Below are 16,832 nucleotides of genomic sequence, written 5' to 3' on the forward strand. Positions count from 1 at the left end.
TACTCAACGTGTTAATCGGTGTATCCTGTATACGGGTAAGTTAGATTGCCCACACCATACAAACTAACTTAGATTACTTTAACTTTATTTCTCCCTCACTCTGCCTCACGTCAATTTTCGTTCATGTTAGCCTGCTTATAACGTAATATCTTCTCAGAGATGTCCCATAAATCGCGGCTAGTGGTGCTGTCCAGGCTCTTCCAGGGNCGAGCAGACGGATCACCTGATGGTAAGTGATTATCGTCGCCCATAGACACCCGCAGACCCAGGGGCGTTACAGGTGCGTTGCCGGCCTTTAAGGTAAAGATACGCTCTCCTCTTGAAAGCTTGCAGGTCGTATCCGTCCGGAAACACCGCAGACGACAGTCCATTCCACAGTTTGGTTGTACGGGGCAGGAAGTTTCTAGAGAAACGTATTTTATTTTAATCTAACGTTTGCTCATTGGCTATAACGATACCGTGATTTTAACGTTTTAGATTTTTCACAATTAACAGATCGGCCATACTGCAATTCCTTCGCCCTCGAAGGTCTACTCATGGTACACTTGACGCCTTGCATTGGGTCCCAGCTGTGCACCTGGCTAGATCCACTCCGCAATCTCCACCACCATAACATTCGCACCACATGCTGACCACCTTTGGTTCTACTGAAACGGGAAATTATCACACAGTACATCTACACACTATTACTACTACCAAGTTAGGAATAATCTAATTTCCGACTTAGGCTTAATGATTGCGTTATCTAATTAAGCATTATTATGCTATCGCTTCGAGTAAACAGTACGTATTTATTTAAAAAAATATCTATTTAGTAACCTGGCGATCTGCGACAGGTTTTACACAGTATTTTTTACCATCGTCAGGGAAAGACACCGTTATTTTCATACTTGAAAAGTCTAAATAATATTTTTCATCGTGCACGTGGGCGCCCCATCACTGCCAACCTAAGTCGCAGACTAGTCGCTTCTTCGCCATTCCACCAGAACCTTATCCATCATTGCAAACGCAAACGCGAATCTGCAAACGATAAATTGAAGTGGAATTTGATAGTAAGTACCCCTTTTGTCTTGGTTGACAGAATTCAAAATTAAAATATGTATTGGGTAATAATTATAGCCGTTCTGTACTTACTTAAGCATTAAATCAGACCTCTTCTGTTTCAATTTAAAATACTGGCTGGGTGGGAACAATTACGAGTAGAAAAGAAAAAATAAACATTGCTTGATCTTGTGCGATTTTTTTGCGAAACGGGGATTTGTACCGACGATGGTGCCCTAGCCCGACTTGAGCGATACTCGAACAGACGTGTTTTAGCGATGGCCGCCTCCGACAAGCTGTACCCCAACTACGACGCCAGCGTGTGGCTGCGCTCCTGCGAGCAGGAGGTCACCGAGCCTCTCGACGGAGAAATAACAGGTCAGTATCCTTATCTTTTTCTAATCTATATGCTAAACACCCTTATACCGACTGGTTTAGCGTAATATTAGATTAATTTAATTTCCATTTTGTATACAGTGTGAGTCACGTTAAAGTGTACATGTGTATATAAAAATAGATGAAACTAGACCTATTTTTATCGACAAAAAAGAGGTCAATTTTTTTTTAAATTTTTTGTAGAATTCTTTTTTCTTCCAATTACTTATTGTAAAGAAAACCTAATAACTTTTAAACAAAGCGGTATATCCTGATAAAATAAAAACAGTAATAATGGTAAATAACAGGCAATACTAAAAAAATACATAAAATACACAAAAAATGCCAACAAATAATAAAAAATGATACTTTTTGAAAAAAATCTGCTTTTAAATTCGTGTTTTTTTAGTTATTTGATAAACTCCAAAAAATGCCCCTATAACAGGTGGTTTTTATTACTTTGTATTATTCTCTATCGTATTGAGTTGAGATTGCCCATTGGCATTAAGTCATTCGTACTGGTTCCAGGCGAGCTGCCGGCATGGCTGCGCGGGACCTTGCTGCGCAACGGGCCGGGCTCGCTGAAGGTCGGCGACATGCGCTTCAAGCACATCTTCGACGGCTCCGCGCTGATGCACCGGTGAGTTAGAAGCATCTATCGAAGTGCTAAATGCTCACACTAGCATCATCCAGTAAACTCTTAAAAATCAATCTTTAATGAATTATTATTTAAAAATAGAGTTGATTTGAGAGATGTTCTTGAGCATTTTTCTCGTTCAAAGGCAATGTAGAGCTGTTCAGCGAGGAAATGCGCCCAGCAATCTCGCGGATACGCGTTTCTTTTAAAATTTTAAACAGTACGTATCTTAAATATTTGCAAAAGTTGCCAATAGAGTGTAGACAATACTTTTGGTTAGAAGTTATACTCATATAACCTACAGCTCAAAAACTTCCAAAGTCTTTATATTGATGTATCACACCCGCCCACGTCCTTAATCAAAACTTATGAGTTCCACCCTCAAGGTTGTTTTTGCTATGCTCCAAGGCCGAATCTATCGTGACTATTGATAAATATTCATATGGCATAAAAACATATGAATGAAGTAAGTTACTTTCATATTAAAATAGTAGTAAGTAGCAGTAAGTAGTAACCTATACACAAGCCTTTTGTGTTAGCTTAGCTTACTGTGGGTGAGGTCATCTTGTCACTAAAGTCAAAGTCAAAGTCTAAATTAAATAATCAAGAATCCTAGCTAGGAAATGAATGAGCGCCGTTGTAACATTGCACATCCAATGCCAGCTATTGAGGGAAGTGCACCAAGCGGCGCGCGGGAATGGACCACGATCATCGCAGATTGGAGCAAATTGCGAACTAATCGATCCGAGGCCCAGTTTTCCTGGTCGCGTCCTCATTCAGATGATGATGATGACGGAGATAGATGCATTCTCGAATCATATCGATTAGGCCCACAGCAGAAATTTATAGCAGCGGCGATCGGCGATTTTCGATGCTGAATTACGTTTTGGCGACTCTGCGTTTGATATCAGTATCGGAGTCGCGTGATTCATATCAGAAACAAGATTAAAATGTCATTCAGAATCATTTATTTTTATTTTTGGATTCATAAAGAGCTCTCTTTTTGCATCGTAGGTTCGCGATCCATGAGGGAAGCGTGACGTACCAGTGCCGCTTCCTGCAGTCCAGCACATACAAGCGCAACCAGGCGGCGCAGCGCATCGTGGTCAGCGAGTTCGGCACCAAGGCCGTGCCCGACCCCTGCCATACCATATTCGACAGGTAAATAAGAAGCCTTTGGGCTTGGGAAGTAAGGGCTTCAATACATTAAACACCTAGGGCACTCTACATTTCCTATGTGAGAATGATAACAGTTGCAGGTCACTTCATTTAGAAGATTTACTAATGCAAATTCTATTTAAAATAGCACACCTATTAATTATAGGTTGTTTCTAAATAGAACAAACGAGTGCAAAAGGGCACTTCTTCGAAATCGCATTCTTCGGCTGATTCATATGGACAAATTTCAAATTCAATTTTAGGTTTGTAACACAGACTCATATGAAAATAGGTACACCCAATAACATACATATATTTGGATAAGGGACTCGTTTTTGTAAATTAGTTTTCAAGATATCGACGTTCAAATATTTTGTGCCCATATGAATCAGAATTTGTTACATATTAATCAAAAATAGAAATAAAATTTATGATATTTATGTACAATTGGCTCTAAATTAAGAAAATAATCATATTATAACAAAAACAATGATATGTTGTTATGAAAAAATGCAACGATTCCACAATAATTCGTGAAAAAACATTTTTTTGAAACTTTAGTATACATCCATAATATTTTGTCATCATCATAATCATTTCAACTGAACATAAGCCTCTCCCAATGATTTCCATAATGACCGGTTGGTAGCGGCCTGCATCCTGCGCCTTCCTGTGGGAGGACGTTCTACACTGAGCTTTCCGGCACGTAGCTTCCACTCCAGAAACGTGCTATCCCATCGGCCATCATTTCTGTATACTATGTGTCCTGCCCATTATCACTTCAGCTTGCTAAAACATCGGACTATGCCGCCATGCGACTTCAGATCGTTTACGGATCTCCTCATTTCAGATTCGATTGCATAAAAAAAACAAGCATAGTCCACTCCATAGTACACTATGCAACTTTGTGGTTCGTAAGCCTACAGTGAGAGGCCGCTTTTCAGTACAATTCTTTCGAAATAATTTTAATTTATATTGATATATCAAAAGGAAAATGCTACATCAACCATTTTGTTCCGGAAAATGGCTAACGGACACACCATATGAATCAGAGAATCACACTTCAAATATTTTTATTTTGTATAAAGACAGCAATTATGTCAAAAATGTAATTTGCGCCAGATAGGACTATAGCTAAGCTATACGAAAAAAAATATTGCATGCCATTTTGTTAGTTGGTTACAGAACTATACCCAAAGACATCGAAAATTTTGCCTCCGAAGAAATACCCAAAACATCATTGTCTTGTAAATGGATTAAAAGGGCTACCTAAGTAAACTTCGACAAACGTTAATTCGACATTACGTTACTTCGACACTACACTACTCAGACAAATTATATTACGCGGCTGGGTTGCACCATCTTATATTAACTTTGACAAACGTCAAAATCTGTCAAACTTCATACAAAAACCACCGGCTCGCATCCAGGCACCTCCCGCGACCTTCACCAGATCGTCGGTCCACCTAATGGGAGGCCTACCCACACTACGTCTTCCGGCTCGTGGTCGCCACTTAAATGTATTTTTGTAGAGTCGCATCGGTGTTCAAGCCAGACGAGACAATCACCGACAACGCTATGATATCGCTGTACCCCTTCGGCGACGAGATATACGCTTTCACGGAGGCACCGGCCATTCACAGGTTAGTTTCATATTATCGGACATATTTATATGATTATCAATCGATACAGTTACAAAAAAAATTAAAAAAAGGGTCTTTTAATTGTCTCAAGAACAAACAAAAGAGGAAATAATATGTTTATCACCTAGTATAAATCAAGAAACCCGTTTTAATATGGTGTCACTGACCTGGTACTCCTCAGCCTGCACCAATCCGCACCATTGGCTCTGCATATACAGGTGGTCGACGGATACACCCTGCAATAGAACAAAAAGTCAGACTTTAGTTTACCATAATTTTATTTGATTTGCAGAATAGACCCAGTGACCCTGGACACGATGGAGCGCAAAAACATGATGGACTCCTTAGCGTTTGTATGCCACACCGCCCACCCGCACGTTATGCCCAACGGTAAGGCCTTTTCGATTCACTGCACGTTATTTTACAACATCGTCGGACCATCTCTTTAGGATCCAACTGCAAGATCTTATAGAACTTAGCTTCTAAAGGACTTAATGTAAATATGTGTCTTGTGGTCTGAGGTTTCCTATATCGCGTCGTGTATTGTTTCAAGGTGACGTGTACAACTTGGGCATGTCGCTGGTGAAGGGCCGCGTCAAGCACGTCGTGGTCAAGTTCCCGTTCACGGAGAAGGGTACGTAACAATTAAAAACATTTCATATAAATAATCAATTAGTCACTGAACCAACTGTGACGCAACTTTGTAGGTACGTTTTTAGCTGTTTTTCAGCGATGATGTTGCAATGTTTTTTGCACAAACACTAAAATGTCGTTCTTGCAGATTAAGTATTTAATAATAATTATTATTTCTAATGTTAATGAATAATTACGGTTACACGTTCAGCTTAGGTAATTTAATAGACAGTTTTTTTCAGAAAATGAATAAGTACCTAGGTAAATATTGTTTAATATAAAGGTGACTGACACCCATATTCACAAACAATGCTTGCATGTGAAGCAGTAAATCGAACGCACACAGCGTTGAATAGAGCTCTGTGATTGGTGCGTTACACCCTGTGCATCCACGCGCACTGTGAGACCTCATAGTAATGTTTGTGAATACGGGTGTGAAATACTGTACAGTTTTGCCTGTTTTACCCAATTTTGTATTTTAAAGAAAACATTATCATTTGCTGTGTGTGGTGTGTCCGCAGGCGACATGTTCGCGCGCGCGCGCGTGGTGGGCAGCCTGCGCCCGCGCTGGCCGCTGCACCCCGCCTACATGCACACCTTCGGTGAGCACGCACCAATAACACTATTCATTCTAAACTAGCTTTCCGTCCGCGGCTTCGCCCGCGTAGAATTTTGTCTGTCACAGAAAAACTTTATCGCGCGCGTCCCTGTTTCAAAAACCGGGACAAAAACTATCTTAAGTCCTTTCCCGGGACTCAAACTATCTCTAACCCAAATTTCATCAAAATCGGTTTAGTAGTTTAGGCGTGAAAGCAAGACAGACAGACAGTTACTTTCGCATTTATAATATTAGTAGGTATAGGAGTATCTATAGATTGCTTCTAAAAGAGCGCTGATATAATGATACGCACCATCAACCAATTTAAACCTCTCATCCAATAATTTTATTGAAATTGTCAATGTTTTTCTCCTTACTAAAATTAGAAATTGCATTTGTTGTTAATCTTTCTACTTAAACAATGTATTATATCTGGGGGCACGGCAGTGCCCCCACCAAGTCGAGCAAAAAAGCGGCACGGCCGTACCATCCTTTTCTCGAAGCAATTCAGGCCATTTTCGACTGCCTGTAACTTCGTTGTGGATAAAACTAGAAGGCTGAATTTTCATTAGCTATGCAGGCATTGTAAAGACACGGTATATTTAAAATTTCATTCAATTTGAACCAGTAGTTTAAGAATTATAACGGGTCAAAGTTACTTAATTTTGTCACTCACTGACTCACTGACTCACTGACTCACTGACTCACCGATCATCATTGTCAAAAAAACCAAGTCTCGCAACTCAGTTGTTCTACGGTAAAAAGTTGTGAGATCCATGTAATACCAAGTCCAGGCCAGGAAATCTTTAACGTTTTACATAAATATATTGACTTGGCCATCGCATGAAAACACGTGTAAATTAAATTATTTAGTGCGATGGCCAAGTCAATAATTTATGTAAAACGTTAAAGATTTCCTGGCCTGGACTTGGTATTACATGGATCTCACAACTTTTTACCGTAGAACAACTGAGTTGCGAGACTTGGTTTTTTTGACAAGTATTGTTTTTGATGGGATTATTATTTTCAATTGGATCGTAAAAAAAATCAGCAAAAAATCCCATCCAATAGAGAATTTGATGCTTGCCTAGCACATAGTCTTAGCTATAATTATTGTCATAAATTGAAATTATTGTCTTGTAAAAGCACCGTAACTCTAACTGTATAGCTGGGCTGGGCTGTGGTGCCCCTCATCACAAGTGACTCTATCAGATTCCCTCACGTTGCGCGGCAGGCATCACGGCGAACTACTTCGTGATCGTGGAACAGCCGCTGGCGGTGTCGCTGTACGGCGTGCTGCGGAGCCAGGTGTCCGGCGCGCCGCTCGCCGACAGCCTTCACTGGTACCACGACCAGGACGTGAGTATACCCTCGCTTGTGTACCTAGATCGTTTCGTCCACGAAGACGCGCCCTACCATTCTTCCGCTAATGTTTGAGTGTTATCGGTACACGCTAAATTATCCATGAGTGCACACGCGCACTACTTCCCTCGACCAAAAATTGGTGGGGCGCGTCTTCGTGGATGTAACGATCTATACCGTCTGGTCTTCTCGCTTGTCCAGTGCTTGGAGACTCGGATGAACTGAGGATGTCTCAATTAGATTTTCGGATTTAGATTGATGGGGTCTTCAATTAGATTTTTAGTTCAATGCCAATCGATTCCATCTTTTAGAGGTTCGGCTCCAGGTTATGACGATGGAAGTATCTTGACAGTTGACTGCGTCAGTGAGCGTCGTGGTGCTGCGCACTGTAGCATTATGCTGAGTGGAAGCATTTTTGGCATCATTTCCAAATTAATTTTTACTGTAAAGTTTTGTAATTTTCTGTTTTTAATATGCCAAATAAATGTAATTTCTTTCTTTCTACTCTTGTGAGTTGTCCTTGGCCCGTAAGGTTCTGATCTCGATTCCTTTGCAAATGATGAACATCCAATAAGCAGTAATTTCGCTGGTGCTTCCAGACGCACATCGTGCTGATCAGCCGCAGCACGGGCCAGGAGGTGCGGCGCTACTGCACGGAGCCGCTGTTCTTCCTGCACATCATCAACGCCTTCGAGCGCGACGGCACGCTCGTGCTGGACCTCTGCGCCTACAAGGACGCCAAGGCCATCGACGCCATGTACGTCCAGGCTATCGAGGTGAGGCACTATTTTCTACAGGATACTAGGTACCTATAATCAATCGTTACAGTTTTAGAGTGCATGCGATGAAGTACCTAGTCTAAAGATCAATTGCTGGAATGGCTATTCCATGTGAAGTCGAGAATATTCGTCATCACTTATTTAGGGTTCTTTTTCAGGGGCACCTGGCCCCTGATATGCGATTAGTATCATAGCTCATGAGTTTAGCACTATCATCTTCAAACCGACCCCCCACTATATGTCACCAAATGTCAACAATTGTCCGTCAGAACATGCAGAACAACGCGGAGTACGCGGAGTGGTNACCGCACGCTCCACAGGCCTAAGGCCGCCTTCCCACTACGCCGGACGAAAACCGGACGCCGGACAGTGTTCACATTACTGGGACAGTCAACCGACATACTCAATCAAATTAGTGTGGTGCCGGGTTTTGGGCTATCGGTACGAAGATGACAGTTTGTAGTACTCACTCATGAGCTATGATACCAATCGCACCCCCCATATCATGACATGTCAGGGGCCTGGCCCCCCTAGACAGGCCAATGCAAACTTCTAAGCTGAAGAGCTAAGAGTTGGAGAACGCGCACGACAAGCGACTTGCCCATTGACGTTCCTGCCGCACGCCGCACAGGTCTAGCTGCCACGCTCTACCACCAGCCAACTATCTATCAATATAAGACCAAAGAACGAGGACGAAGCACCTTTCCTGATGACACCACCCGACCCGACATACTCACTTCCAACAACAAAGTATGATAACGCGCGAGAAGAAATTTAAAAAAAAATTCAAGAAAATTACTACCGCAAGTGCAAGTCACGTCTAATAGAGTGATTAATAATGCCCGTTTTCACCATCAATCCCTAATTTAAAAGCGACTTTTATGAAATATTAGGTAATACCTAACAGGAATTTCGTTTTCACCAACACATAAGGGACAACTTAGGCCTTATGGGATCACTTTAAAACAGGGGCCCGATTTTCGGCCGCCTAAGTGTTAGGTGACAGTTATATTGTCAATCACGCCTATTCGGCAAAATGGAAACTGAATTTAATAATTTTTTGANATAGCTCGCAGAATTGCTAAAATCAAGTGGCAGTGGGCGGGGCACATAGCTCGTAGAGACGATGGCCGTTGGGGCAGGTAAGTTCTCGAGTGGCGACCACGGGCTGGAAGACATAGCGTGGGCAGGCCTCCTACTAGGTGGACCGACGATCTGGTAAAGGTCGCGGGAAGAGCCTGGATGCGGGCAGCGCAGGACCGTTCATTGTGGAAAACCTTGGGGGAGGCCTTTGTCCAGCAGTGGACGTTATTTGGCTGAAACGAAGACGAAGACGAAGACTGATGTAACCCTTATGTACCATATTGGCGTATTTAGGGTTCTTTTTCAGGGGCACCTGGCCCCTGATATGCGATTAGTATCATAGCTCATGAGTTTAGTACTATCATCTTCAAACCGGTCCCACGCTATATGTACACGCGCATGATGCACCACGTCACCAAATGTCAACAATTGTCCGTCAGAACATGCAGAGTAACGCGGACTACGCGGAGTGGTTTTTGCCAAATGAAAATTTGCGAAACGTTGTTTGCCATGTGATAATTTGGGAAACGTTTTTTGGCCAAACATTAGTAATCCCTATTCAGGACACCTATTAAAGGTTGTTTCTAAATAGAAGAAACGAGTGCATCATTGTCTTGTAAATTAAAGGGCTACCTAAGTAAACTCCGACAAACGTTACTTCGACACTACCTCCTCAGACAAAGGATATTACGCCTTAGTGTCGGAGTTAAAACCTTAGAGTTAGTTAAAACCGTAGGTTTATCGTATACTTAGGGTACCTTCTAATATTTATAACCTCTTGTTAGACATTCTGGTTTACATAAATCTGTTTAACCGACTTCAACAAAAGGAGAAGGTTCACAATTCGGTTGGTATCTTTTTTTTACTATGTATGTACACCGATTACGCCAAATTTCTGAGCCGATTTACGTGATTCTAATCGATGGGGAATAGTTGCTATTTTGTCCCATAAAAAAATATTTGATTTGGTTGAGTAGTTTTTTTTTTATGAGCATTTTTAGTTTTTAGCATGCTCGCGTTAACACTTTTTGGTGACAATTACGTCGTCTAGATATATTTATGTAATCGATGTTCACTGACTACTTACAGATTTCCCGTCCGAATTGAGTGTTTCTTTTTTGTTCGATAGTAGATACTTGCCATTTGGCCCCATACACAATTTAATTTAGTTTAAGGGAGTGCCTCCGCTGCAGGTTACACACTGTTACATTTGTAGGTATTTTTCGACAAGTCAATACATTAATGTAAAAGTCTTATTTTCAGTCCTCCTTGATAAGTTGCTCAAGTATTTTAGAGTTATTTTGCATCCAGTTTGTTTTTGAATTATTTTGATCTACCTAATACCTATTTTTTTATTGGTTTTTCAGTTTCGAACAGAATTTTTTCGCAACAGATTCCTTTCAAAACTTCGGTAGTTTTGGAGATATTTTTTGAATGAAGTGTTAGGTTGTTGTCATAAATAAACATTATAGTATTTTGTAGAATCGCATCGGTGTTCAAGCCGGACGAGACGATAACCGACAACGCTCTGATATCGCTGTACCCCTTCGGCGACGAGATATACGCTTTCACGGAGGCACCGGCCATTCACAGGTTAGTTGCATATTATCGAACATATATACCTATGATTATCAATCGATACAGTTATAAAAAAAAATAAAAAAATGGTTCTTTTAATTGTCTCAAGAACAAATAAAAGAGGAAATAAGGTATGAAAATTAATCAAGAAACGCGTTTTAATAATAGTGCCACTGACCTGATACTCCTCAGCCTGCACCAATCCGCACCATTGGCTCTGCATACAGGTGGTCGATGGGTACGCCCTGCAAACCTGCAATAGGACAAAAAAGCAAATTTTAGTTTACCATAAAATTTGATTAGACCCAGTGACCCTGGACACGATGGAGCGCAAAAACATGATGGACTCCTTAGCGTTTGTATGCCACACCGCCCACCCGCACGTTATGCCCAACGGTAAGGCCTTTTCGATTCATTGCACATTACAACATCGTCCTATCTCTTTCGGACCCTACTGCAAAATCTTTTTTTTTTAATCTGTTTTTATTTAGTGAGGGACTTTTGTTCGAAAACATGTCAATCCCATCGAATGTTACATTAACATTTATTTATTATTTAGAAATGTGTCTTGTGGTCTCAGGTTTCCTATAACGCGTCGTATATTGTTTCAAGGCGACGTGTACAACGTGGGCATGTCGGTGGTGAAGGGCCGCGTCAAGCACGTCGTGGTCGAGTTCCCGTTCACGGATAAGGGTACGTAACAATTAAAAACATTTCTTAAAAATAATCGATTAGTCACTGAACCAACTGTGATGCAACTTTGTACGTTTTCAGCTGTTTTTCAGCGACAATGTTGCAATATATTTTGCAGAAACACTAAGTAACACCCGTATTCACAAACAATGCTTGGTAATGTGAAGCAGCAAATCGAACGCACACAGCGTTCAATAGAGCTCTGTGATTGGTGCGTTACACCCTGTGCATCCACGCGCACTGTGAGACCTCATAGTAATGTTTGTGAATACGGGTGTGAAATACTGTACAGTTCTGCCTGTTTTACCCAATTTTGTATTTTAAAGAGAAACATAATCATTAGCTGCGTGTGGTGTGTCCGCAGGCGACATGTTCGCGCGCGCGCGCGTGGTGGGCAGCCTGCGCCCGCGCTGGCCGCTGCACCCCGCCTACATGCACACCTTCGGTGAGCACGCACCAATAACACTAAAGCCTGGTCCGTGAGCACGTAGAATCCTGTTCAATGACCCCAAGCTGCCCATCTTTGTCGCTCGCATGTAATTATATTGCTGTCGCGCTCGCGTCGCTCAGTCGCGACAGCAATATAATTACGCGCGAGCGATAAGGATGGGTAGCTTGGGGTCATTGGACGGGATTCTACGTGCTCACGGACCAGGCTTTACTTACTCTAAATTGCTTCTAAGCGAGCGCTGATATGACACGCACAATCAACCAATTTAAATCTCGTTTGACCCTCTCATACAATAATTTTATTGAAATTGTCAATGTTTTTCTCCCTACTAAAATTAGAAATTGCATTTGTTTAATCTTTTTTATGTACTCAAACAATCTATTATATTTTTATTTTCAATTGAAAAGTAAAGAAAATCAACAAAAAATCCCAGCCAGAGTTTGATGCTTGCCTAGCATAGCCTTAGCTATAATTATTGTCATAAATTGAAATTATTGTCTTATAAAAGCACCGTAACTCTAACTGTACCTATAGCTGGGCTGGGCTGCGGTGCCGTCCCCCCCTCCCTCCCCCCCTCCCTCCCCCTAGGGGCCTAGAAAAAGAACCCTAGATACGCCAATGTCTCTCTTAGATTCCCTCACGTTGTGCGGCAGGCATCACGGCGAACTACTTCGTGATCGTGGAGCAGCCGCTGGCGGTGTCGCTGTACGGCGAGCTGCGCTCCCAGGTGGCCGGCGCGCCGCACGCCGACAACCTCCACTGGTACCCCGACCAGGAAGTGAGTACCCCTGACCAGGCCTCAGTCTAAGCCTCGCTTGGGCCGTCTGATCTTCTTGTTGTCCAGTGCTTGGAGACTCGGATGAACGAGGATGTCTCAATTAGATTTTAAGTTCAATACCAATCGATTCCATCTTTTAGAGCAAGGCTGCTCAACCACAGGCCCGTCGGCGTCGCCCACAGTGTGGCCCGCGCAAGTATGGGTTGATCTTAATAATTGAGTTTTTATTGCGCCTGAGAGTAACTGAAATAGGAAATGCAAGTGGCCCGTCGTTAACGATGAAACTACTGAAATGGCCCGACTCTTCAAAAGGTTGAGCAGCCTTGTTTTAGAAGTTCGGCTTCGGCTCCAGGTTACGACGATGGAAGCATTTTGACAGTTGACTGTTTAACGTACTCTAGTGAGTTGTCTTTGGCCCGTAAGATTCTGATCTTGTTCCTTTGCAAATTATGGAGTAATTTTGCTGGTGCTTTCAGACGCACATCGTGCTGATCAGCCGCAGCACGGGCAAGGAGGAGCGGCGCTACTGCACGGAGCCGCTGTTCTTCCTGCACATCATCAACGCCTTCGAGCGCGACGGCACGCTCGTGCTGGACCTCTGCGCCTACAAGGACGCCAAGGCCATCGACGCCATGTACGTCCAGGCTATCGAGGTGAGGCACTATTCTACAGGACACGCGATGAAGTAGTCTAAAGATCAATTGCTGAAATGGCTATTCCATGTGAAGTCGACAATATTCGTCGTCACTCAATTGGATTTATAACTAGTTATCAGCACCTTAATGTGCTCTACCATTATAACATTATTCTCCTATTTTGTTGGATTGGTGACTAGTTAACAGAATGTACCTATTATGAAGTCTACGCTCCGCCCAGCGCCCATCCAACTCCAAAACCCCGAAAGCTTTCAGCTCGAGTTGCAAAATCGTTTCGAATGCCTAGGAGACTGCGAAAATGTGGACGAATACAATGACAGGTTCGTGGAAATTGTCCAAACGACTGGGTCTAAGTTCTTTAAAACCCGTCGTTCAAAAGGAACCAAAAAGATCTCTCACCTCACCAATCAACTCATGGAAGAGAGACGGAACTTGGTTATGCAGTCCTCTGAAGATGCTGCTCAGTATCGGCGCCTCAACAGACAGATCTCCAAGTCTTTGACTCGCGACCTAAGCCAATTTAATACAGACCGTATTAAAGAGGCGATTGAGCGAAACAAGGGCTCTAAAGTGTTCGCAAGAGATCTGTCTGTTGGTCAAAGTCAACTGACCAAGCTGAAGACAGAGGATGGCAGAGCCATTTCGTCGGGGCCGGAGATATTGGAAGAGGTTGAGAAATTCTACGGACAACTATACACGAGTGTAGGCGCACCTGTCACAAATCTAGCCGAGGACCCAAGAGCTAGACTGACCCGACACTATACCGAAGATATCCCGGACGTCAGTCTGTACGAGATTAGAATGGCTCTCAAACAGCTGAAGAACAACAAGGCACCGGGTGATGATGACGACGCCTTCAACGGTATTACACTAACGCATACACTACGACGCCTTCAACGGTATTACACTAACGCATACACTACGATGCTTGCTTAAAGCAGCAAATCGAACGCACAGCGTTGAATAGAGCTTTGTGATTGGTTCGTGCGTCACCCTGTGCGTCCACACGCACTGTGAGACCTCATAGTAGTGTTTGTGAATACGGGCGTAACCCATCAACCAATTACTTCTCATTCTCATCTTCATTCCCCTCACCGTGGCATTGGAATGGAACTTTCCCTACCAGAATCTTGTCCTTAAAGAGCCAACAACTTTTTACATACTGAGAGCCTCCTTTTCTTGATTCTGGGAGTTTCAGTCTGAGTTATGTTAGTCGGTATAGAACTTTGAATTGCGTAATTTTTTCTTTGTTGATTCATAACAATCTGTATGTTACTGGATCCCATTGTATTACCAGGGCCATGAGCTGATTAGATATATGGTATGAAAAATACTGTTATTTTTTCCACAGGTCGTCCGTATCGCTATTTTTATGCCATCAGTTCAGATGTTGATGCGGAATACCCTGGTGCGGTAAGTTGCCCATTGTCATATAAACTTAAAATATTAATAGGTACAAATCCGGTTAGTTTTTATCACCCCTAGGTCACATCTGATCTGACCCAAGATCTTTATGCGATGGTAGTTAGTCATGGTAGCAATGGCTGATAATAACAGTTTTTTCTTTAATCCCCTTGGATCCTTTGAGTACTGTCCGCCAAGTGTAGCCAGTGACGGGCTTCTGTGGGCGCAGGTGATCAAGGTGGACACGTGGACGGGCGCCACGCTGACGTGGAGCAGCGCCGACTGCTACCCCAGCGAGCCCGTGTTCGTGCCCGCGCCCGACGCCAAGGTAACTAGTTGCATCCTAATCTAATTCTAATCAGAATAGAGTCTTTAAACTCATAGTTGCTAATTTTCTTGCCATGACGATTTTACGCCCTTACAGTATATTAAGCATTTAAAGAATAACTGGTGTATGTCCAGAGCGAGGACGACGGCGTGCTGCTGAGCGCGCTGGTGTACGGGCGCGACGCGCGGCGCGTGGCGCTGCTGGTGCTGTGCGCGCGCTCGCTGCGGCGCCGCGCGCTCGCCGCCTTCCGCACGCCCTCGCCCGCGCCCAAGTGCCTGCACGGCTGGTTCCTGCCGCACGCTCCACAGGCCTAAGGCGCTGCTGGTGCTGTGCGCGCGCTCGCCGCCTTCCGCACGCCCTCGCCCGCGCCCAAGTGCCTGCACGGCTGGTTCCTGCCGCACGCTCCACAGGCCTAAGGCGCTGCTGGTGCTGTGCGCGCGCTCGCGGTGCACGTTGAGGGTTCATGGGCCAGTCGGCTAGCACGTAGGTCGCGGTCGATGCTGACGTGCTCGTACAGTATCCTTGTGGGCAAGTAAAATTATAACCAATTTATCTTTTTCCTTGAGGGAAAAATTTTGCTTCATTTCTTTTTTCCATTGTCGTTTGTATCGTTAAATCGCACAAAACTACACACAGAACTCAACAAAATATCTATCAAAATCAGTACATTTTTATTTTCATTTATTGTGGTACAGCAGTCATCTTGACATTTACTTTTTTTAAGGCAAAGGAATTACATTATGCACCCAGTGGCGGCGTAGCATGGGTTGGCACCCGGGGCGATCACCCCCCTTCCCCCCGTCATAAGTCCTAAGGCACCCCCTGGTACCCCCCAGAATTTTGTGGTTTTACTTACCGATTCGAAGATTGAAAGACAATTCCCCCTCCCCCGTATCATGATATAGACCGCAGATGCGCCAGTGAGTACTTATCTGCGCGACTTGTGTCACCCCCTGATGCTTGGCACCCGGGGCGGACCGCCCCCACCGCCCCCCCCTTACGCCGCTACTGTATGCACCCAAACCACAGATTACATAATAGCTCAAATATCTTTTTTGTCTTTGATAATAACTCAAAAATATAAACAGACATTAGTTTTGGTCAAATATTTCTTAGTTTTACTTTTATTTCATTTGTTTCTGTGAAATACGTAAGATATTCCCAATAAAATATTTTATCGGAAAGTACCGGTTTTTCAAACGTCACTAGGCGCACGAAGAAACGCCACCTGACAAAAGAGTCCCTACTTAGGTTTACTATAGCATGGTGAAAACGAACTTAGGTTAGTCGGCAGTTTAGGCGATCGTTTAACCAAAGTGATATTTAGTTAGCAAACGCTTAAGGGATTGATGGTGAAAACGGGCATAAGATTCTTACTGCATACTCTCATGCATTTCCCCTTAGGTACTGGTTGAGTTTTTATTGGCGTTCAAGCTGTAGATCCTGACTACAAAAGAGTTGCAGCGTAGCAGTAGAAACGTGACGTGGGACTATTCCCGTAAATTTTAGGAAAACTTATATGATCCCAGTTGAATGAAGTTCATGTACACAAAGCAACAAGCAAATTGACACAACTCGTCCTTTCGTAGATGAAATTATTAATTTTGTAATGTGTTATCAATAGGTTTGGTGTCT

The 16,832-nt window shown here is 43.2% G+C and overlaps 2 protein-coding genes across 2 annotated transcripts in view; both read left to right on the forward strand.

The window, feature by feature from the left end:
- Window positions 1–826: 826 nt before the first annotated feature.
- The window catches only part of LOC114357399 (carotenoid isomerooxygenase-like), a gene marked incomplete at its 3' end in the record, with an annotated part of 31,169 nt that continues 15,163 nt past the window's right edge, over window positions 827–16,832 (forward strand). Inside the window, exons 1-10 of the mRNA XM_028310995.1 lie at window positions 827–1,052; window positions 1,318–1,419; window positions 1,945–2,056; window positions 3,068–3,214; window positions 4,744–4,854; window positions 5,147–5,244; window positions 5,408–5,488; window positions 6,009–6,089; window positions 7,320–7,444; window positions 13,286–13,462. Of these exons, the coding sequence (XP_028166796.1) occupies window positions 1,320–1,419; window positions 1,945–2,056; window positions 3,068–3,214; window positions 4,744–4,854; window positions 5,147–5,244; window positions 5,408–5,488; window positions 6,009–6,089; window positions 7,320–7,444; window positions 13,286–13,462 (1,032 nt within the window). The remainder of the gene's footprint in view (window positions 1,053–1,317; window positions 1,420–1,944; window positions 2,057–3,067; window positions 3,215–4,743; window positions 4,855–5,146; window positions 5,245–5,407; window positions 5,489–6,008; window positions 6,090–7,319; window positions 7,445–13,285; window positions 13,463–16,832) is intronic.
- Window positions 14,967–15,633, forward strand: LOC114357401 (carotenoid isomerooxygenase-like). The gene is made up of 2 exons (XM_028310996.1): window positions 14,967–15,197; window positions 15,332–15,633. Exons 1-2 carry the CDS (start codon window positions 14,997–14,999, stop codon window positions 15,509–15,511), a joined length of 381 nt encoding a protein of 126 aa, XP_028166797.1. The 5' UTR covers window positions 14,967–14,996; the 3' UTR covers window positions 15,512–15,633.

Source organism: Ostrinia furnacalis, unplaced genomic scaffold (assembly GCF_004193835.3).
Source record: "Ostrinia furnacalis isolate ACB-3 unplaced genomic scaffold, ASM419383v2 OfSCF3143, whole genome shotgun sequence".
Taxonomy (NCBI): Eukaryota; Metazoa; Arthropoda; class Insecta; order Lepidoptera; family Crambidae; genus Ostrinia; species Ostrinia furnacalis.